The 24,104-nt window shown below is 38.1% G+C and overlaps 1 protein-coding gene across 7 annotated transcripts in view; it reads right to left on the bottom strand.

The window, feature by feature from the left end:
* Window positions 1-24,104, bottom strand: part of MCF2L2 (MCF.2 cell line derived transforming sequence-like 2) — a 206,709-nt gene that overhangs the window by 112,831 nt on the left and 69,774 nt on the right. For 6 of the 7 annotated variants that reach the window (XR_004321303.1, XM_032483474.1, XM_032483460.1 and 3 more), the window contains exons 5-10: window positions 23,679-23,798; window positions 15,507-15,623; window positions 12,388-12,537; window positions 3,978-4,102; window positions 2,535-2,649; window positions 1,997-2,116 (exon numbers count right to left, since the gene is read on the bottom strand). Coding sequence is in view for 6 of the 7 variants with exons in the window: in XM_032483474.1 (XP_032339365.1) it covers window positions 1,997-2,116; window positions 2,535-2,649; window positions 3,978-4,102; window positions 12,388-12,537; window positions 15,507-15,623; window positions 23,679-23,798 (747 nt within the window). In the remaining variant the exon portion in view is untranslated. The remainder of the gene's footprint in view (window positions 1-1,996; window positions 2,117-2,534; window positions 2,650-3,977; window positions 4,103-12,387; window positions 12,538-15,506; window positions 15,624-23,678; window positions 23,799-24,104) is intronic. The other variant, XM_032483492.1, reaches the window with a different exon arrangement.

The following is a 24,104-nucleotide window of genomic DNA, read 5'->3' as shown; positions in this document are numbered from 1 at the left end:
AGACCAATCTGCCTGGGCTCTGTGAGTCGTCTGCAGTGGGTTAGCCCAGCTGGTTTAGGAATGCTGCCTGTGAAGGGTGGGTCACGGTTCACAGAACATTTCTATGTCCCATGACCATAGGTTTCACTCTTATCCCTGGCCAGTGATTTTTAAAGTATGTAAGAAAGATGACAAGTCCAAGGAGGTGAGCAGAAGAGAGAATGTGGATGCAGTCATGCAGATCCACCTCCAGTATCTAAAACACAACCCAGAGCACCGTCCAATGTTTTCCCATTCCACTGAGAATAAAATCCAGTCCTCACCGCCATTGCTCCCTGCTCACTAGGTTCCAGCCACATTCCTTGGACTCCCACCCTCATTCCTACCTCAAGACCTTTGTGCCTGCAACTTCTCTGCCTTGACTGCTATTCCCTAAATCTTTGCATGGCTATCCAGATCTCAGATCAAAGGTCACTTTCTCAGAGAGGCCTTTTGTAACTACTCTATTACAGCAGCACCCCCAGTCACTCTGTTAAACCCTCTTATTTTCTTCACTCCACTTGTCACACTCTGATATGATCGTAAATTTGATTACTTTTCACTTGTCTGTCTCTCCCCAGTAGAATGTAACCTCTGTAGGAACAGCCGGTGATGAGAGAACACCTTCCTGCTAGGCCAGTAGCTACCTTCATGATATACATATATATTATGACCAAAATTTTCAAACCAAAAATAAAGGCACTGGGCTTAATGAGGTATTTTCCCCTAAAATATGAAAGTATGTAAGTGAAAATATATAGTATCTACATTTAATAAGGAGTTCACTTGAAAAAAACCTAAAATTACATAAAATTGGGACTATCTTGGAGAATTTGAGACATAGTTATCAGATACAGCAACTCACTTTTTTTCATTGTTTAGTAAACATTTCTGATGACTCATGCCTTCAGTACTAAAGTGTTTAGCTGTCAACAATTATTGATAACAAAGAGTTCTCACTGGGTGCACAGGTGAGTCTGTGTGTTCACGTGTGTGCAAAAGCACCTCCAGCTCTCAATTCATAACTGACAACTCTCAAAGCCAGAGTGGCCTTGGTTTACATCTGTTACTGTTCTTTGGGGAAGGACACCTCTAAATACAATGTGCATGTCAAACACCTGGGAATCTTACTAAAATGCAGATTCTGATTCCAAGATGGGGCCTGAGATTTCTCCATATTTCTAATAAGTTCTCACTCAAGTGGCATCTGCACTGCTGGCCAGAGGATTACACTTTGAGAATCAAATCTCTAGCACTACAAAATTACCATTGGGGAAATACGTCTCCATATTAACTCAGAAAGGAAGGGGTAACCACAGAGGACTTCGTTCCCAAGAGACAAAAATATAGAGAACCTAATTAAAGAAAAGCAGAAAGGAACTTCTCTGGAAAGAGATGACTGGGATTTCTTAATTTGTAATAAGCCAAATTTGTAAGGATTTAAATTGGCTCACTCTTAAGCGCTGATTTGTGTACAGATCTGGGAAACTGTTTAAATTAAATTAAATTAATGTGGGCCAGTTTCCCCTTTTTCACAGTCTTGCTTATTATAAAGCTAGGTATTTTTTCTGGTTTCCCCTTTCAAAGTTTCCCCGCCTTACTACCAAACCCCTCCCCCATATCCGGCCCAGTGGGTAATGCACCCATTGTAACCTTATTTGCTGCCACTCCTCCACTAGCGCTGCCACCCCACGAGTGGGCAGGGCCACCTGAAACTCTCACTATCCCCTCTACTCCTCCAGCCTCAGATGGGGGCTCCAGCAGTCTTAACAGAGCTCTGCACTGTCCGCATTGCTCCTCATAGCTGTGAACGTGCACATCTCCTTGGGGACCTGGAGTGACAGTGGGGTGACTAAAAAGGCAGGATTTGGGCATTCCCATGTCTTTCGGTAACCTACTAACAATAATGAGTAACCATGATCTGTCACCATCCACAGTGATTTCCCTCCCAGTCCACAAAAACAGCAAAAAGCCAAACCTGGCCTTCTCCTTCCAGTTTTTTGTATTCCTTAAGAAGTTGCTCCACATGCATCACACTGTCTCCGATGTCTGTAAACTCTGCTTGCTCTGCCAACAAGTTTTTCAGGGTAAGCTTAACCTACAAGACACATTAGAAAAGTCCAGAAATAAGCCAATGAGCACCCATCAGGAGGTTCAGTTTGTTATACTCCAGACAACTCGAAAATCCAAAAAGGATTCAGGACATGCGCATATCTACATAAATTTTTTTTAAAAATACAACTCATTAGCTTTCAGATTAAGCTGGGGTGCTCAGACACATACAGATGGACTATTAAAACTACACTGAACAGCTCATTGATCAAAAAGGAAGGTAAACCATTACTGAAATATGCCAAAAGGAAAACAGGATTCTAGAACATTGCTATCCCACTGAAAAAGTGAGAAGAGGAATCAAAGGTATAAAAAGGGGGCTGGATTAGGGAGTTCAAGAGGGAAGAGAGAACCAGAAGTCACTGAACCATAAAAGGAAGTTCTATTAAACAAGAAAATAACACCTCACAAAAGTTGTGTTCAAAGTGCTGTAGTTGTAGGCATTGGTTAAGTTTCAGGTGATGCTCAGACCAAAACTGACAAAAAGCCTTTTCTGTTTCATCCAACTGAACCAATAACCTGAAGAGAGAATGAGAAAGGACAAGCAGTTAGCATTCATTTCCTCAGGCTCATGTAGATAACACCCATGTTTTCAGGCAGTGTTACTAACTGCGGTAATCTCATCACGGAAGTCTGTGCCACCTAGGACTTTGTCGTGGTTCAGCTGGTTCCCACATTTTCCATTTTTCAGTCAGGACATCCTCAGTGCTAGGCAGGAACTTCACTTCAGATGCAGCTGCTGTGCTTCAAAATGTGCCCCAGGTAACCTTACCTTTGTGCCTATTTCTTTTTTTTTTTTTTTAACATTTTTTATTGATTTATAATCATTTTACAATGTTGTGTCAAATTCCAGTGTTCAGCACAATTTTTCAGTCATACATGGACATATACACACTCATTGTCACATTTTTTTCTCTGTGAGCTACCATAACATTTTGTGTATATTTCCCTGTGCTATACAGTATAATCTTGTTTATCTATTCTACAATTTTGAAATCCCAGTCTATCCCTTCCCACCCTCTGCCCCCCTGACAACCACAAGTCTGTATTCTCTGTCTATGAGTCTATTCCTGTCCTGTATTTATGCTTGTTTTTGTTTGTTTGTTTGTTTTTGTTTTTGTTTGTTTAGATTCCACATATGAGCGATCTCATATGGTATTTTTCTTTCTCTTTCTGGCTTACTTCACTTAGAATGACATTCTCCAGGAGCATCCATGTTGCTGCAAATGGCATTATGTTGTCGGTTTTTATGGCTGAGTAGTATTCCATTGTATAAATATACCACTTCTTCTTTATCCAGTCACCTGTTGACGGAATTTTAGGCTGTTTCCATGTTTTGGCTATTGTAAATAGTGCTGCCATGAAAATTGGGGTGCAGGTGTCATCCTGAAGTAGGGTTCCTTCTGGATACAAGCCCAGGAGTGGGAATCCTGGGTCATATGGTCAGTCTATTCCTAGTGTTTTTAGGAATCTCCACACCATTTTCCATAGTGGCTGCACCAAACTGCCTTTGTGCCTATTTCTTTCCACCTGAGAAGACAGGTGTGCAAAGCACAGCACCCACCCAAACTGTTACTGGGAAATAAAGCTCAATAAATCCTACCATCTTCCTTGACATCCTGGGATGAAAGCATATCATAGGAAGAGGGAACAGTATTCTCATAGAAAGATCTCTGTACATGGATGCCAGATAGATACCATGGTTTTTCTTCTGTTGTCTCAAATATTCTTTTTTGACCCCACCAAGACCCATCAGTAGCTGCTCCAATATGTTCTTGGTTGTCTCATATCATCTTGTTTTATATGGTTTCCCTCCCAGAGAAGCAGATTCCACCTCTCTCACTCACCTTTCCATGGTAGCTACATTCTCAAGTTCATTGAGATTGAGTTTGCTCGAGGGACTTTTGGTTGCTGGTTCTTGAATGCATGACAGCAATGTGGCCCCTTGCTTTCCAAGTAATTTCAGCTTATCCTAGAGAAAGGAAAATACAGTCTCTCTCAGAGGGAATTAACGAAAACAAATTCTTGGCAGATTTGAAGTGAGGAGAATGGTAGATCAGCAAATTTTTCATTTAGGAAATTAAATGATAAAGAAGTCAAGCTGCATCTTTTAAATTGATTAACTTATTCCTACTAAGTAGCATACACGTGATACAAAATTCAAAATATATAAAAGGGCATATATTGGAAAAAGTAAGTCTTGTGTCCACAGCCCATCTACTTTCCCTTTCCAAAAGCAACAACTGTTAAGTTTTTGTGTATATCTCAAGCTCTTACTGGAAATTAAAAGCAATTAGTTAATAAAATTGGTTCTAGTCCAAGATAGTAACCAGAAGCAAGAAAATGACAGATACCTAGTGTTAAGTGCTGGAAACAACCATGCAGTAATAATGTAATAACTACTTATTGACCATGAAAAAAAACTTCATCTGGTCTCATCAATAAATATCTGCCAGTTCTCCTACCTGGCCCCAAAGTACAGCCTTGTTCAATTATCAAAGTTTGGCAGAGATGGGCAGAAATTTCAGTTTGACATGGAAAGATTCATATTTCCAAGGCAATTGTATTCTTCTCTTTTGACATGGGGACCTAGGGTGCTGCAACTGGGGAAGATGTCAGGCTATGTCCTTCCAAATCTAGTGGCTCTAGGCCTCTACTCACGCAGTGAAGGTGGTTTCTCAATGCCTTCAGCATTGGCCATAAGGTAAGCCAAAAGGGGTGGAGGCTGGCCTAGAATTTTGTTGCTAGGAATTCTGGGTTTGGTTCCTGGTTCACACAGGATTCTGGTTTGGTGTGCCCTGAAGGTAAGAATAGCTCCATAGTCACAGAACAATCACCCTGATGCACAGGATCACTGAATCTCTTCCACCAGGCTCAGCCACCTCCAGCCTTCACACGGTTGGTTCGGAGCACATTCCCTGTGGGAGGAGTTTTATATTCTCCACTCTGGTCACACAGAAGCCCCGCCCTCTCAACCCCATGCCTTTGCTCCTTGTCTCCCATCCCACTCCTGTATTTACCCCTTTGAAGGCTTCTATTAATCCATACCCAGTTTAAACTCATCCCAGAATCTGGCTATTGATAGATTTGACTTCCTTGATCTAGTCTCTCAGAATTGTTGGGACACTCCCTGTGGCTCTGTCCTCTTCAGGTAACATCCCAAGTCAGCCACTTGGCTGGTATTCTTGCCTGGGAACTGGACATATCATTTTTTTTCCACTCTCAAGTATCGGCCCTCATTTCTTATCTCATCAGTGCTCATTAAATATTTGTAGGTTGGATAAATTAAAAACAGTCTATAAGAAATCAGGTTGCAGATGGATAAAGACAAGATATGATGGGGGAGAAAAAAGCACTTGTTAGTAATTGCTCTTAGCTTTTCCCTGCTCCTCCTACACATGAAGAAGGGTCTTGGCTTTCCTACCCAGTTTCTTAAGTGCCTTTGAGCTTCCAGCATTCCAGCAGCATTGTGGCATTAGCCATTATCTTATTTATACACACACACACACACACACACACAAAGTGTGTGATATAGAACTGGGAGGAAAAGTGGAGGGATCAAAGAGGAAGGGGCATGTTGCTAGGGGAAGAAGGAGACATCAGAGGGGGAAAGTTGGAAGAGAAATACAGCCAAAAAGCTGCAGAGTGTGAGGAAAGTGTGTGTGAGAGAGAAGGTGAATCGTAGCAGGTGATATTATACACTGTGTGTTTCCTTTACATAATTAAAAAATACAAGGAAAAATCGTGACCTGGTTTCTGCTTTGGGACCAAGCCACATAGTCAGCTTCTGTAGGGTTACCAAAATCTGCCGTAAACATGGAGGGAAAGATAGAGGAACTATAGTACTTGGAAAGCATAAAGGTACGTTGCCAAACCCCAAAATGGAGTTTGTCCTTGTTCACAGTGGTGACAATTCAAAATATTTAATATCTGTATGGAGCAAGCACTGATCAATCAGCACAGAAGTCAGACACAATGCTGAAACAGTCCTGAGGCCAAGTGTGGTCCAGGTGTTAACCCTCTAATTGCCAGACTCACGAGGAGGTCTCGTGGGTCCTAGAAAATGGGCCAGGGAAGTGGAGTGAGGTACTCAAGGGATGTAAATCTTTAATCCTTTAAACAACTGGTATGGCTGTCCCAGTGTGTACTCATCATTATGAAAACAAGCAGTTGGTCAGAAGAAGACCACTTAGCAAGGCATGGGGGACCACTTCAGGGTCAAAAGAATTTAAATTTTCTTGGGGGTATTTTTCCCTATGACAGGGGCAAGCATGAACATAGATATTCCTTCATTTAGAATGTATTTACTATAAAGAACTATTACTATATGCCAGGCCTTCATGCTCAGCTGTGTCATGGGCTGGGAGTGGAAGTAAGGTGGGAAGTAAAAGGACCAATCAGAGCCTAGACAATGTATGATGATTAATATTTTACACTCATTATTCCACTTTTATTATTTACCCAATTTTTGCCACTAAAAACCTCTACTCCCCTGTGTTGTTTATACTGCTGACAAATGAATTCCAGAATCTGGCCTTTAAAATGCAAATCTTCATAATTTAGGGAAAAAGTCCTTGAAAGAGATGAGGCATCCCCCTTCCTCAGTCGCTGCTGAGAGAGATCTTCCTGTGACATAAAACTAGATCGAAATACTGAATGTTAAGGTATTAACTTCGAAATATCCTATGGTATTTTGTACCTATTGAAATACCTATTTGTATTTATAATACCAATTTTGTCTTCCTATGCAAAATCAAGACCTCTGTGCCCACCCACCTCTTTTTTTGGGGGGGAGTGGCAATGGTAATTAGGTTTACCTACTTATTTATTTTTAGAAGGGGTACTGAGGAGTGGACTCAGGACCTTGTATATGCTAAGCATGCACTCTACCGCTTGGGCTATACCCTCCCCACTGTGCCTACCCACTTCTAACTTACGTTCTCTGCAAGTAGATTTGAACAAAGGGGTCCTTAAAAACTCTTAAGACTAAAATTATTGCTAGGGCCTATGAACATAACTTATAATTGATTGATTATCTGATTGATTATCTGATTGATTATTTGTTACCCTGGTATTACTGATGGAATTGTCACCTCTGAAGACAAAACTGAATGAATACTGAATGGAACAAATACTGAGTACTAAACAGTATTTGTGTTTGTAAAGATTGCTCTGTCACATAACTGAAGGGCCACTGGCACTTTCCTCTCCTCCTGAACAATGAGAAAAAGGCCTACTGCTCTTTCAGATTTCTTATTTTAACAACAATAACAACAAATGGGAGTCTTATCTTATTTAAATGAATACATGGTACAGTGTTCTTAGTTGACTAAAGCATCTGAGAGCTAAAGGTCAAGGTCCCATTTTCTGGTCTAAATAAGACTAACAGGTGAGAATCACCCTCTTTGAGATCCAAGAGGGAAATTACCTGCTTCTGTGACCTGCCTCCAAAGCCAGCATGGAAAAGGACAGTAGGAAGAGCTGTTTTGCGGAGAATGTTTGCAAGGCCATCAAAAACAGTGCAAGAAAGGACATATCTGTGTAGGGTTTGTGGTTATTTTATCATTGTCTTAGAGCCCCCAAATCTTTCTTTTTAAAAAAATTGACATATAATTCCTATACCATAAAATTCAATCTTTTAAAGTGTATAATTCCAGGTTTTTTTCCAGAACATTTTTCATCACCCCCCCCAAAAGAAACTCCATTCCTATTAGCAATCACTCTCCATTTCTCTCTCTTCCCAGCTCCTGGCAGCCATTAATCCACCTGCTTTCTCTATGGATTTGCCCATGTTTGGATATTTCATATAAATGGAATCATACAGTATGCAGCTTTATTGTGTCTGCTTTCTTTCACTTTGCATGTTTTCAAGGTTCATACATGCATAGCATGCATCAGCACTTTATTCCTTTCAACAGCTGAATGATACTCCATTGTATGGATATATATACCACAGTTTGTCCATTCATTCATCAGTTGACAGACATGTTGGTCATTTCCACTTCTTAAGTATTATGAGCAATGTTGCTATGAACATGTTTTACTTGTTTAAGCTTTTGTGTGAAACATGTTTCAATTCTCTTATGTATCTATCTAGGAGTAGAATTGCTGAGTCATATGGTAACTTTATGTTTAAATTTTGAGGACCTGCCAAAGTTTATATTCCCACCAGCAATGTATGAGGGTTCCAATTTGTTCACATCCTCACCAACAACTTGTTATTATCTACCTTTTTTACTACAGTCATCCCTTGGTATCTGAGGGAGATTGGTTCTAGGACACCTGTAGATACCAAAATCCGTAGGTACTCAAGACTCTTATATAAAATGGTGTAATATTTGCATGTAACTTATGCACATCTTTCTGTACTCTTTAGATTACATACAATGCCTAAAACAATGCAAATACTATAAAAATAGTTGGAAATACTATGCAAATGTTATGTAAATAGTTGCCAGCATGTGGCAATTCAAGTTTTGCTTTTTGGAGCTTTCTAGATTTTTTTTTCCTCAATATTTTTGATCCAAGGTTGGTTGAATCTTTGAATGAGGAACTGACAGATACAGAGCCAGTTGTTTAAAGCCAGTTGTACTTTGTCAGCTCTTTGAAGGCAGATGTTGCAGGGTCATATTTTTGTATTCATAAAACCTAGGTGTTATAAAAATTGAGGAATGAATAAATTTCCTACAGAAATTCTCCTTATGGCTCTACTTGGATCCATATTTCAAACAGACCTGGTTTATTTCTGCTTCTTGATCTTTACTTATGACCTCTTTGTCTCTCACTTTTCAGAATATTCATATCCTGTCCATTCCTCAAAATCTAGCTAAAATTCACCCTATTAATGAGGTCTTCAGTGACTTTTTATTATTTACAGTTTGTCTCTCTAGTTAATGTAGGGTCTGTGTGACTGCCTTCTGCTATTCTGTGCCCCAAAGTACCTGGCACTATGCTGTCCCTATTTTGAGCAGATTGCTGGGTGGGATGATAAATGCAAAAGTGTGATTTATGCTGAGTTAGTTATAGGTAACTGCTCTATTTACTGTCCCACTTAGTAAAATACTTCGAGGGAGCAATTTCCCTTTTCTTGTATGTGGCATATGTTGGTAACATTTTCCCCCATCTCTACAGGTTATGAGAATCTGCAAACATCCACAAAAGTTGAAAGAATAATACAATGAACACTCATCCCCTTCTATTTAGATTTATCTATTACTAATATTTAACCATTTTGCTTTAACTTTCTCTATAACTATCCCCTCAACAAACAACTGAAATTAAGTTTTAGATATTATGCTATTTGTCCCCTAAATGCCTCAGGATGCATCTCTTTAAAATAATGCCATTTTCCTATACTTTCTACTTTTTTTTATTGAAGTATAGTTGATTTACAATTTTCTGTTAGTTTCTAGTGTACTGTATAGTGATTCATATATATATATATTCTTTTTCATTATGTTACTACAAGATACTGAATATAGTTCCCTGTGCTATACATTAGGACCTTGCTGTTTACCTATTTTATGTACAGTAGTTTGTATCTGCTAATCCCAAACTCCTAATTTATCCCTTCTCCCTACCCTTCCCCTCTGGCAACCATAGTTTGTTTTCTGTCTGTGAGTCTATTTCTGTTTTGTAAATAAGTTCAGTTGTATCATGTTTTTAGATTCCACATACAAGTGATATCATATGTTTGTCTCTCTCTGTCTGACTTACTTCACTTAGTGTCATAATCTCTAGGTCCATCCATGTAGCTGCAAATTGCATTATTTCATTCTTTTTTAGGGCTGTATTATGGGACACAGAGTAACAGGAGGCAGTCACACAGACCCTAGGTTAACTGGAGAGACAAATTTTAAATAATACAAAGTCACTGAAGACCTCATTAACAGGATGAATTTTAAGTATTTTCAATCCACAGTTGGTTGAATCCTTGGATGAAGAGTCATGGATACAGAGGTCAGACTGTATAGGATTCCTAGTGGGTATATCACTGCCATTTTGATTTGCATTTCCCTAATGACTAATGATATTGCAAATGTACTGTACTTCAATAAAAAATAAATAAAATAAAATAAGGGCTCTCAAAGATCCATCAGAGAAAGGAAATCAAGAAATTAAACCAAATCTCTCAATGTCATGCTGTTTAGACAAAAACTTTCCAGGCTGGGAGAAAGCTTTAAATCATACACTGTAACTTCTATAGATATTTAAATAGATTTAAAAGTTCACTGTTCTGAGGCTAAATCTCATACTGTTTTTTCACTTGGAAAAGATACTCTCCAAATGGGAAAAAAAAAACCTATTCAATTAGTTATAGAAACTTTGGTTAAAAAATAGGTAAAACACTAATAAAAGTAAAATAAAATAATGCATAGATAATCACAAAACTACTAAGTTATTAATAAATGTTTAAACAGTAGTCCTTTTTTTGTAATATAAACCCTTTCTCTCTTGAAAGCATTTTTGGATGGGAAAAAGGAAAAATCTAAACCTAGCTCAATGATTTTGGAATTTTTGCTTCTAATTTACAAGCTAAAAAACAAAGAAATCAAATTTGGCCAATAATTACTAATCACAAAAAAAGGAATCCTCTGTATTGTGTTTAAGTGAATATTAATATTACTTAGTAAAGTAAAGATAGAATAACTTATATTTTTAACCCAAATTCACTTAATATTCTTTTTTCCTTCCAGTTGTTTTACTGAGATATAACTGATATACAGCACTGTGTAAGTTTAAGGTGTACAGCATAATGATTTGACTTGCATAATCATGTTTTAATTCCAAGAACAGCTGGTCAATATGCACAAGAAAATGTCCTTACACCATCTTGGAGACTGAGTCTTTCCCTTCCTTTACCCCTGTGGAGTTCCTTGCCTGTGTAGAGATGACAGACACCCACTCATCTGCCTTTCCTGGGAACGCTCACTGCACGTTTACAGCAGGACCTGACTAGCTAGTTTCACTCCTCAGATACGTGACCTGTGGGCTTGGACCACCAACCCTTTTCCAGCAGATTTCACAGAGGCTACCCTCAACCCAGACTTTCACACCCTGCATTGTCTCTTCCAAGAACTATGGAAGGTGAACTTGGCCGAAATATTTGTCAAAGAAAAAGGTCAACCTTTACAGAGGCATTTTCAGGAAAAATTCCAGGATGCTTTCAGGCTTCTATAGTTTCAAACCAGATCTTTTGATTACTCTTGAGAATAAATTTTGAACTCTTTTTAATTATCAAGAACCTTAAAGACAGAATTAAACAGTGATCCCTGACACATGGAATAATTAGTTTGCCTCAACCCCCCTACCTAAACTATGTATTTTTTTGAGTTTTCATTTTCTTTGTTTGTTTTCTTGGTATGTAGTGGTGGACAGTCAATATATTTTGAATAAAAAAAAAAGTCAAGCACTTAGCAAAGCAAATGTTTTGCAAATTTTGTGTCACAGATAAAAGAGTTCAGTTTTTCTTAAGCCAACCCAGCAAGAACACACATAATGCTAAGATGTATCAACCATTCAATCCTTGGTTTGCTGCCCTGTTGCGTTCTGGTGAAATAATGGATTTGGCCTTACTGTGCTTGTGAAGGCAGAAAGAGGATGCCACCCATCCAGTAAGTCCTGAGAAGACTTCCCTTTACAGCATGACCTGAAAGAGTCTGTCAAGCTCCCTTCCCAGCAGGTTCTGACCTGCTTTTATGAATCACTTAATAGGTGCCTCTCCTTAAACTCAGTTCAGAGCACCTTTCATAGTCCTCTTTCTCAAACTGGCCCCAGGTAAAAAGACATATCCCTGATAGAGCGAAGCAGTGAGCCAGCTAATTAGTCTGCCCCCAAACTTCACAACAGCCTCAAGAAAGCTTATGCTTCAAAAGCCAACTCCCATCCCTCCCTTTCTCCCTGCAATTTCAGCCCATTATATCTTGCTCTGTCTTGAGCAGATCACAGGAGTGCTGCCGTTGAAGGGATGTGCACACACCTTGTCTCGCCAGCACAAAGCTGGAATGAGTTTCTTTTCGAGGTGCTGCTTCTCACACTTCTCACCTGCAATCCTTTCACATGCACCACCCAGTCTTTAAGAGATTTTTCTCTTCACGTACTGCCTATCCAGAGGACTGAAGATGATTAGAGGCTGCCAAGTCACTGGAGAAGGGGGAAGAAGAGGGCTTAACTTATAATTTGGCTCCCAGCACTCTCCAGGAAGCTGACCACCTGCCAGCACAGAGGTAGGCCTCTGGGAGATCATGGACCACTCACCTGTAACTGGCCCCGCTGCCTTGTGTGGGACATGAGAAGGTCTTCACTGGATGGCACACTTCTGGGCAGCTCTGTTGTGGCCAGGCAGGCCCCAAAAGTCTGGAGCATCTGGGCAGTAGTCTTTAATGCCAAGGCAAAGTTTTCAATGGCCTGGAAAGTCAGACAATCATAACAATGTGGACGGATTAACATTCACTAACAAAAGGAGAGGAGAACTAGCTGCCATTTCCTGAGTATTTGCAGTGGGCCATGCATTGCACTTACTGCTACAGATTTGTCTATCATCTCAGACAAATAATCCAGAGTGGAAGGCTTTTCATCTCCATTTTATAGAAGAGGGAACTGAAGCTCTCTAACAGGTTCAACGAATTGCCCAAGATCATCTTACTTGGGCAGTAAGGAAGGAAAGAAAGAAGGCAAGATTCAACCAATATTTGCTCTCTTTCTGCAGGAGTTTTTTTGAGGATCAGAAGAAATGGCAAATGTGAAAGGATCTCGGGCACAGCTGAGTACCTTACAAGTGTAACAATATTAACAGTAAGAACTAAGAGAAGTAGGTGTAAGGCTTGCAAATGACATTCTAGAAATAGAGGAAAGCCAGAGGTTTCCTGTCATGGGTTCTATTAACAAATTAACTTGATTCCATGTGTCTGATTAGTGAATAATCACTAATTGATGATTATTAATGATCACTAATTGAAAATGGCACAGAGGACCTGACCCTGATAGGGTGATTAAAAAGCGCTTGGCCTTAGTCTTGTCTCTGCCACTACCTGATCATATGACCTTGGATAAAACACTTCTTTACTCTGAAGGTCAGTTTCCTGATCTGTAAAATAAGGGTGATTGCAATAAATTAATTTTGAAGTTCTTTTTAGTTCTGACTTTTTATGAGTCTCAAAGATCTGACATCCAGAAAGCACACTATTACCAAAAAAGATTTATATGTTCATAATATATAAAATAATATGTATATGCATATATATAATTATATTTCTAATTATGTATGTGTATATAAAATGTATACAGAAAATTTGCAAAAGGCATGTGAAGAATTATCTCTGCTTCAGGATTAGTTGTATTTTTAAAAGTTTGCTACAATATGTTTTACACTTGAACAAACATAAACTATAAGTACAAACTAAGCCTGGTGGGAGGGGAGCTGTATGTACATGCTGTTCATGCCTGTCTTTAAATAATCAGTCTTCATGACCTTAGTCTTATTTACCTCTCTAAGTTCTTAGAGAACAATTTTGGTTTTGATGACAAGGTGCTTCAGTTTTTTTTTTTTTCTATATTTGTTGCAAATTTGTGTTGTTTCAAAACAGATTAGAGGCAACTTGAAAAACATGAACAACACAATAAAATAAAGGATTGTTAGAGAAATTAGAGCAAAAGGGAGAGCTGGCTAGCCCAATAAAGCTGATGGGACAGTAAGTTCTTTTGGTTACTAAAGTAATGAAATAAAACTCTAGGAAGTGAAGAAAGCAAGCCTAGAAGCACTCCAAGTTCCATGTTTCATATGATTTAATGAAACTTCATCCTGGGATGACCATCATCACACTTATAATAGTCAGCTTCTCTCCTTATCTTTCATATTTAGACTTACTTAGAATTAAATGCTTGTGAAAAACTTCACCACTCCTTTTTTTTTGTTTTTTAATCGTATTCTCTTGGAGTCACCATTATTATGGTAAAATTAAAGAGAACTTTAAGGGGCTCTTGCTCAGGTCATGGACTTTCCTCTAGGTTTTGGGGAAAAAACGTGCCTCCCTTGAAATTACACAGCATACACAGAAGTGAGAGGGATTAGAATCTGTAGCTTTGAAATGAATGCGTTATGTTGCTAGATATCTATTTTTGTTTAGTTCTTAAATTTCCTTGTTTTTTTTTTTTAAACAAAACATTACATTCTAAAACAGGGTGAATTCTACCTAATCAAATGTAATTGCGGTATTCATCAGTAAATATTGAACATGTTTCCAAAGTGAGCACATACAGACAGATGTGCTGACACCACAAGCTATCCTCAGGGTGGGAAGGGGGCTTCTCATTTTGCTTAGAAAACCTAATCTTTTTTAAAGTGCGGGGCTAGGAGGGCAGGGAAAGGGGAATGACAACTTTATATAGAAACACTTATTATTTGCTGAGTTTCAGTCTTACTTTTTCATCAATATTACTGACCCTTCTAGTTTAACATGATAACCAACACTAAGAGTCATTAGGAAAGAATAAAATACTGTATGCCAGGTTGTTTCATAGACATGATATCACTTATTCCCCACAGCAAACCTTAAGGCAGCATCTGTTAGTGCAAGGTTTCTCACCATTGGCACTATTATTACATTGTTCCAGATAATTCTTTACTGTGGGGGGGCTGTCTTGTGCATCATAAGATGTTTAGTAGCATTGTTGGCTCCTACCCAGTATAGACCAGTAAAACCTCTCTCCCCAAATTATGACTATAAAAAGTGTCTGTCTAAAGACATTGATAAATGTCAGTGAAAGTCATTAGTTAAAGGCTACAGTGGGGGTGTATTTTAGAGACAGGAGTGACTAGAGGGTGTGACAGAGTCCCTGGGACTGGAAACCAGGACCACGCCCCAGCTGAGAACCACTGTGTTTGTCCCCTGTTAAGAGGAGAGCAAACAAACTCAGAGAGGCTTAGAAACTCATCCAAGGTCAGACAATAAGCAATGGTGGCAACATTTACAGGCAGGTTCTTCTGACTTGGTGGGTTTCAATCTGCCTGTACGTTAGAATCATCAGGGGAGTTTTGCGAACCTGATGCCTGAGACCCATCCCAGAGCAAGTAAACTAAATTCTCTAAGGTACAGCAGGGTATTGGTATTTTGCAAACATGCCAGGTGCAGTCTAAATCAAGGCCTCCAAAACCCTCATACCAGCAAGTGAGGTGGGGTGAAGGTAACCAGCAGGAAAAGCCCCTACCCGGCCTAGACTCTTCCACCCTGTTTCTCCCCCAGCCTGTGGCTTAGAAACCCCACCCTTCCTGATGTTAGGGAGTCATGACCAGTGACTACCCAACAGTTGATTTTTAAGTCCTCTATCTCTGGAAACCCAGGAGAGACACTGAAAAGGGCACATTAATTGGTACTTACAGTTCGATGATTTATCCACTGACTGTGGCGATATTCCAAAGTTCCCCCTAAGTCCTCTGTCAGTTGGCTTTTGTCAATGTAGCCATGAAGGTCAGAAATGGAGTTTAACATAATGATCTATAGCAGAAAAAAATTAATATATTCCTCACAGATAATTAACAAGTGGCTCATCTAGATTCTACTGTTATTTAAATAGTACTTCATTGCTGCCTGATCAGGCATTTATATCCAAAGATGGTTACCACATCCAGCAGAGATATATTTTAAAGTCCCTTTCCATTTCCCCCTTTGAATGAGAAATAGCAAAGTGTCGAACAGTCTGTGACAAAATGGTGACTTGGATCAGGGAGCTCAGTTACAAGCTACCTAGAAGTCCGGTCTTGCTTTAGGTGAATTTTTGTCAAAAGTTCCTAGGCTAAAGTCTACCCTTCAGCCACTGAAATCAAGTGCTGTGCTGAGACCTAACAATCTGCAATGAAAAACCCAGTGAAGGGTAGGCTGGTGAATATCAGAGCAAAATTAGAACAGAGGGACCCACTGAAGAGTGTGGATTGAAAAGATTCACCATACTTATGCCCCTTCCATGAAAAATGGTAATATGCCATGCCATTCATCTTGCATGGAGATTTGGAGATGATCGGGAGTAGATTTTCATAAATTAACAAGCCTGCTGACGAACACACCCATGTGGATGAAAGAGTGTGCAGATATCTAGAGGATGACACTCTGCAAACTGTCCCTTTCTTCTCCTCTGCAGTGGTCCTGCCCAGGGTGTGGTCTGGTTTCCAGTCCCAGGGACTCTACCACACCCTCTAGTCACTCCTATCTCTAAAACACACCCCCACTGTAGCCTTTAACTAATGACTTTCGTTGATTATTTTGACCCGTGAGTATACTAAACTTCTTTCAAAGCCTCTCCCTCATTTCCTCCTGTGGCAGCACTGACTTTACCATGTCATATCCAACATGTACGTCATTAGAACAGATTCTTGGTCAAAGAGCATGAGAATATAGGCTTTCTTCTCTAATTATATAGTATTAGTCAATTGATAATTCCACTTCAGGATGAAAAGACTGTAAGTTAGGGCTCAAAGTCTATAGGTGAAAACAAAATTGACTTACTCATTCAACAAACCTGAACTCAACTTCATAAATGCTAGGGTCTGAGGGATAAAAGTAAGCACAGCAGGCCCTGCCTTCAAGGAACTTAGGTTTAGTGGTTTGATTCTACACATCACTGTGCTAACCTCATCAGGCTGCATGTCCCATGCCTTTCTCTTTCACTTCTGGAAAAAAGTTTGGGGACTTTAAGAATTATTTTTGTAACAAGAGAGCAAGGGAAAAAAAAAAACAACTGAATTCATCTCTGTCTTTCCCTTCCAAATTTTTTAAACCAATTTTGAAAATTTTAAAAAGATTTTTAGTCTTTCTAAAATTAGAGATTATAAGACACATAACAAGAAATGACCAAGTTAAAAATGTATTTTAATTCTTAGAACATTAGTTGCTATGGTAACACTTGAAATTTTGAAAAATATCTATGTGCAACATGGTATTAGGCAGAAGTGACTTTGCCCACAGGCTAGAGATTCAGAACCCTATCCTGCCAGGCAGCACATCTTCTGCCCCACTTTACTGAACAGGAGAGGGAGGTATGTGCTTCCACACTTGCCAGAACTCTACTCTGCTTTCTCATCTTTAGCTTTAGAAGACCAAGAGGAATTTTAAATTGAAAGCTAAAAGTGAACATTAGAAACAAAAGGAAGATATTAGAAGATTCAATACTGTTAAGTGTTGAACTGTAGATTCGACGCAATCCCAATCAAATTTTTGTAGGAATTGACAAGCTGATTCTAAATTCATATGGAAATGCAAAATACACAGAATAGGTAAAACAATTTTGAAAAAGAATTAAGTTGGACAAATCACACTACCTGATTTCAAGGTTTATTAAAAATTAGCTGCCAAGAGTGTGGTAATAGCAAAGGATAGACAAACAGATCAACAGAACATAATATAGAGTCCTGAAATAGACTCACACAATTATGATTTTTTTTTAACTTTTTATTTTGAAGTAAATACAGATTCCCAGGAAGTAGTAAAGATAGCACAGGGAGGTCCCATGTGCCTTTCACCCAGTTACCCGCCCCCTCAATAATTGCATCTTACATAATTATAGTATAATCATATCAAAACAAGGATTTGATACTGATGTAATGTGTGTATAGTAGATTTATGTAACCACCAGTACAATCAAGATGCAGACTATTCCATCACCACAAAGATCTCCCTTGTGCTACCCATTAAAGTCACATCTGTCCCCCCTCCTACCATCCCTGAACCCTGGAAAACACTAATTTGACTTTTGATGAAGGTACAAAGTTAATTAAATGGAAAAATAATTCCATTTTTAATAAATGGTGCTTGAATAACTGGACATCCATATGCAAAAAAGAAGGGACCCTGACCTCTTGTTTTATTAAAAAATTAACTTCAGATGGATCACAGATCTAAATGTAAATCATAAAACTTGAAGAAGAAAACATAAAAGAAGTCTTAGGAGAAAAATCTTTGTGTTAGGCAGAGTTCTAAGATACAACACAGAAAGCGCAACTCTTAAAGGAAAAATGAATAAACTCAGCTTCATCCAAATGAAAGACATTTACACTGCAAAACATGCTGTTAGCTGAATGAAAAGATAACCCACAAACTGAAAGAAAATATTTGCAAACCACATAACTGACAATGGGCTTATATCAAAAATATATAAAGAACACTCAAAACTCAATAATAAGAAAACAAACAATACAATTAAAAGGCGGGGGACAAAATTATGAATTAATGCTTCACCAAAGAAGGCATACAGATGGAAAAGAAGTATGTGAAAAGAGATTCCTTATTAGTTATTAGGGAACTGCAAATTAAAACCACAGTGAGATACAACAACACACCAGCTAGAATGTCTCAGAAAAATGTGTCCATACCATGAGTAGCAAGAACATGGAGCAGATAGAACCTCATACATTGCTGATGGGAATACAAAATAGTATAGACACTCTGCAAAACAGTTGAGCAGTTTCTTATAAAGTTACACATACACTTACCATATGGTCCAGCAAAAAAAGCAACTTCATTCTTAATTGCTAAAATTAGAAATAACTCAAATGTCCTTCCCTGGTGAATAGATACACTGGTACACCTATTATGTGGAATAATACTTAGTAGCAAAAAGAAAGAACTACTGACAACACAAATGAAGTCCAAATGTTTTAGGCTAAATGAGAGAAGTCAGACTCAAAAGGCAGTCTCCAGAAAAGGCAAAACTATAGGGACAGAGAGCAGATCAGTGGCTACCAGGGGTTACAGTAGGGAGAAGAGCTGACTACAGAGGGCAGCATCAGGAGATGCTGAGGGGTGATGGAACCACTCTGCATCTCTACTGTGGTGGTGGTTAACTAACACCATGCATTTTCAAAACACATACAACTGTACATCAGAGAGAGTGAATTTTATTGTATGTAAATGAAAAAGATGAAAGAGATGCAGCTTTATCATTAAACTTTTCCCCCCTCTTTTAATCTTTACAGGGTCAAAAGGGAAAAAAAGTTTTAAAATTCTACATAACACAGGAAAAAGCAGTATAATTTTGCTCATCAAACTCAGAGGACACACTGAGAATGTAAACTTGGCCTTAAAATAGTTGTTCTGAGTTTTCTTAGATTCTATATCTGTCTATTTGGCATCCTTTTATCACAAGGCCAATTACATTAACTATATTATCTTATTTTCTGTATTCTTGATATTCTGGCGTTGATGGCCTCACTGACTGGGGAGAAGCTAGTTAATTTTTAGAGATTTTTAAAAAAGGACTGGAGGGAGCACTTCTATTATATGAAAACCAAACAATCCCAACCCCATACTCTACAATACTTTCTCAACTAACTCTCACACAGCAAGACAACATTTCCCTTGCCCTAAATCAGTTGCCAGGTACCAGGCAACAAACCCCTTTGCCCTAGAGCCTGACAGAATTATTCCAACCAGCCAGTCCAAAGCTGATTACCCTGCCCTGCCTTGCCTTACCTGTGGAAACCCCTATAAAGTCCTATGCCTTTCTTTCCCTCCTGCTTCTGCCTCCTGGCTAAAACTCAGTGCTTCCCCTGTAGTCCTGCATAGCATGCAGTGACCCCCATCTCTGGGACCTGTGAGTATGAGACACTTCTTCCTTCAAAGCCTCCTCCTCATTTCCTGCGGTGGAGGCACCGTCACACCACTTCCAACATGGACATTCTTAGAACAGCTGTTAGACACTTTCAGTATACATTTATGGTCTTATCCATAGTTGCTTAAGCAACTTTGGGTGACTGAGAGCTTTTTAAAAAGTTCATTTTAGTTTAAAATTAAAAGTACATGCACTACCACGAATAGAAGTAGTTAAAGACATAGTATCAAGACGAACCAGACATTCACTCTCTCCTTAGTGTAGATGCACCACATGAAAAGCAGGGCATAAATCACATACGGATCTGTACACATATTATCTGTATCACTCACAGAGGTGTGTTTCATACACAACCAGGAAGAGATGTATGACATTGGTCAGGTGCTCAGTTCAAAGGCCAAAACTTTTGAATTACAAGAAACAACTGACTAGTCTTCATCTCTGAAGGAGAAGAAGGCTTGTGAGGATTATGGCAAGTTTATTAACTTCTGGTAAGTCAACATCTCTACTCCAATATTAATGTCACCCAACTCAGGAAAGCAATACAAAACTCACGGCTCACACTTCCCTTATACACTCAAATACTTTAAAGTAAGCATTTAAAAAATAATAAATAAATAAAATAAGCATTTAAAAAAATTGGGAAATTCATTTTGAGTCTGGTAAATACCCAAAGTATAGGGAGAAGTTTGATTATTAATATAAAATGGAACCAAAAGAGAGAATAGTAGAAAAGAGAAAAAAATGAGAAAAATCCCTTGTTTGAGATGGTCAATTTTCAGTGAGACTAGCTAAATATTGTCTCAGAGTAATTTCAATTAAAGTGTTTTTTTATTGTTGTTGGTTTCAAAAAGACAATATGTGTAGGTAATAATAAATTCAAAAAGAAAAAGAGTCTATCTAAACAGACTCTCATCCTTCCCCCCAGGCCTCCAGCTCTATATCCAGGAAGCAGCCACTTCATCCAGTCACTTGTATATTTTATACATCCTTCCTAAAGTAATCTCTGCATATACAATCATATATATGCCCCTCCTATTTTGTTCAAAAGAAAACATACTATATATGCTATTTTCTTCTATATATCATAAATGGTCTAAAATATCATAAAATGGTCTGTGTGAACTCTATGACTTCTCAAATACACATATTCATATATGCATCTACATCTGTATATACATGTACCTAATGTTTGTGTATATAATTATAAATAAGTGTGTATATGTGAATATATGTACATATATGTGCACTCTGCTGAAAGAGCCTAGCAGTAAAGACACCTGAGAACTAGTAGCACACCTAGCATCTAGATCTTGGTCTAATTCACCATTTAGAGGAACCAGGGCCCTTCAGAGAAATGGCTAACTACAGGGCTGTATGTATGAGATGAGCCTGGAACATCATATTAGATCAGAATGGAAGGACCAAAAAATGATGGGGGCATGTCACAAGGACACACGAGCCAGCTTGAAGGGGTGCCTACTGGCCAAATCTGGGACAATTTGAGCACCAAAACAATTAAGAACTGTAATGACTTATAAGCCATTGGAAAAAAAAACGAATCCATAATGATCATAAACAAATAAATAGGTGAGAAGGGAAAGTTCTAGCTTACAGGAGAATATCAGCTTTTGATTAGTAAATGTTGAGAGTGCTGAGGTTGGAAAATCATTTGCAATCAACATAACAAAGGTTGTATCAGGCAAGAATCATCAATGGATATTAAACACAGATAGAAGGTTTTTGATGAGCAGGAAATTTGTATGATCTTAAAGTGTCAAAGATTCTATATTAGTTGCAAGGAAAAACATTATAATACATTTAAGATATTGGACACCTTGACTAGGGGCTCAAAATTAATATCACCAGTGAGGGCAGGATAAACACTGTGTGTCTCCACATGTGATGCCCTGAGAAAGACATGACATCAGTCAAGTAATTTTCGAACTAGGAATGTATAACCCAAATCAGATCCTGAGAAAACATCACACAAGCCCCAAATGAGGTATATTTTATTTTTTAAAAGACTGTATTATTAAAAAATGCTAAGGTCATAAAAGACAAAGACTGGAAATGCAGCAGATTAAAGGATACTAGAAACTAAATGCACTATCTGATCCTAGTCTGCATCTTGTATATAAATACACACATAGTATACTTATTGCTTATATGTATAATACATATATTTCTATACATATATATTTACATAGAGAGATAAATACACATATTATATAATAGAAATAAACAGATATGTTTACATCTATAGAGATGTATAATATATAGAAAGAAGCAAAGAAAAATAATAAAGCAAATGGGGATAAAATGTTAACAATGGTGAATGAACATGGTAAAGGGCATGAAATGTTCCTTGGACTATACTTATTCTTGAAATTTTTCTATGAGTTGGAAATTATTTCTAATTAAACAAAAATAAAACCAAAAATGTATTAGAAACTCTTCTGGAGCAGTATAGTTTTATCTTATTTACTTTTTGTTTTTCATTTTTCAGTAGAGATATAATTTACATAAGTAAAATAGATTTTAAGAGTATAATTCAATTAGGTTTGACAAATGTATACACACACATAACAGCAACATAGAGAATGTTTCCTCAGAAAGTTCCCTGAGCCTCTTTCCAGTCTCCACTACCTCCATCCCTAACAGCAGCCACTGTTTTAATTTTCTCTCACAAAGATTAGTTTTGCCTCTTCTTGAACCTTATATAAAAAGAATCAGAGTGTATATATTCTTTAGTGACTAGCTTCTTTCTTTCAAGATAATATTTTTGAGATGTATCCATGTTGCTGTACATAACAGTACTTCACTTCTTTTTATTTAATGATAGTCTTTGTTTAATATTATGTTTAATGTCTATGTTTAAGGTTTAATGTTATTCTTTTACATGAGTATACCACAATTTCTTTATTCATCTATTGTTGGATATTTCTTGTATGTCTTTTTGTGGACATGTGTTTTCATTTCTCTTGGGTGGGTTATGAGGCAGGTATACGTTTATAAGAAACTGCCCACTGTTTCCACTGTAGTTGTATTATATCTTACCACTTTTGATGGCTGCAAAGTATTTAATTGATTGGTAGACCACACTTTATTTAACCAGCCGCTTGTTGTTGGACATTAAGTTTTCCCCAATCATTTACTATTACATTTGGTAATGAAAATCACTATAAGTGTAGCTTTGTGCCCATGTGTGAGGTATCTGTATAATAACTTTAATAGGTAGGTTGTAGAGTGTGTACATTTTAATATTTGATAAATACTGTCAATTAGCCCTTCGTATTGGTCATTACCAACTTCATTCCTATCAGCATAGTATGAAAATGCCTGTTTGCCCCCACATCTCTGTCAGAGTTACAGGTAAAATTTTTAACCTCGTCATTTTAATTTGTTTTCCTTTTGCAAGTATCACAATGTTGGTGTTTATTTGTACTCTGTAGTTGCCTATATTTGTCATGTGCACATTTTAGATTCTTATTTTCCTTTACCCATACTATGACAATTTCTCTTTCTTTTTCAATCTCTTTCTTCAGTATTTGACACCACCTTTTATATAACACCACTGCATTTATATTGCTCTAGTACCCCTTTACCCAAGTCACTCCTCAACTCAAAAACCTGCACCGGATCCCCACTGCCCTATTGAATAAAATCCAGAGTCTTCATCCTTACACCTAAGACCTATTCCATGTTTCCTACCTTTTCTTCCAAAAGATGATCCTGTAGGTACTTCCAACAAGAATGGAGCTCCCTCACGGACCTCACATAAAGTGCACACTTCTGCTTCCAAGCCCTTGCACATACTGTTCCCTCTGCCCAGAATGCCCCTCTCCCTCTCTGTCTGAGGAGTCCCACCTTCTTTATAAACCCAGCTCACACGCCGTCTTCTCTACATGCCCTAAGTAAATGCAGACAAGATGAAGGGTCATGCTTACCGGCACTTTCATTTTAAATTCATCTCGATAGAACTTAATGCCAATGTCAGTGAATGTTCTCTGGATAAAGCAAGATGGACGAAGAATGAATATGAGCTGCAAGTTTCCTGGAAATGCTACCTGAAAGGATCATAAAAAGTGTCAGGGCAAATGTCACAATTGTTAGTCTCCTCTTGCCCAAGATTACAGATGACAAAATTAAGGTGGACACCATGGATGGCAAAGAATGAGAACATATTTCACAGGAATTCAGAGCTGAAGGAGATCTTACTAGTTATATAATTCAAACCCCTCCTTAAAAACCAAACCAAATACATAATTTTCCTGATGATAAAAATAATTTATACTCCTTATAGAAAAATTGAGAAATTAATAAAAGTATACATTAGAAAAAGAAAATCACTCATAATTTCATAGCTGTTCTTA

This window comes from Camelus ferus, chromosome 1, assembly GCF_009834535.1.
Source record: "Camelus ferus isolate YT-003-E chromosome 1, BCGSAC_Cfer_1.0, whole genome shotgun sequence".
Classification (NCBI taxonomy): Eukaryota; Metazoa; Chordata; class Mammalia; order Artiodactyla; family Camelidae; genus Camelus; species Camelus ferus.
The sequence above is the reverse complement of the archived record's forward strand: the minus strand, read 5'-3'. Positions and strand labels throughout refer to the sequence as shown.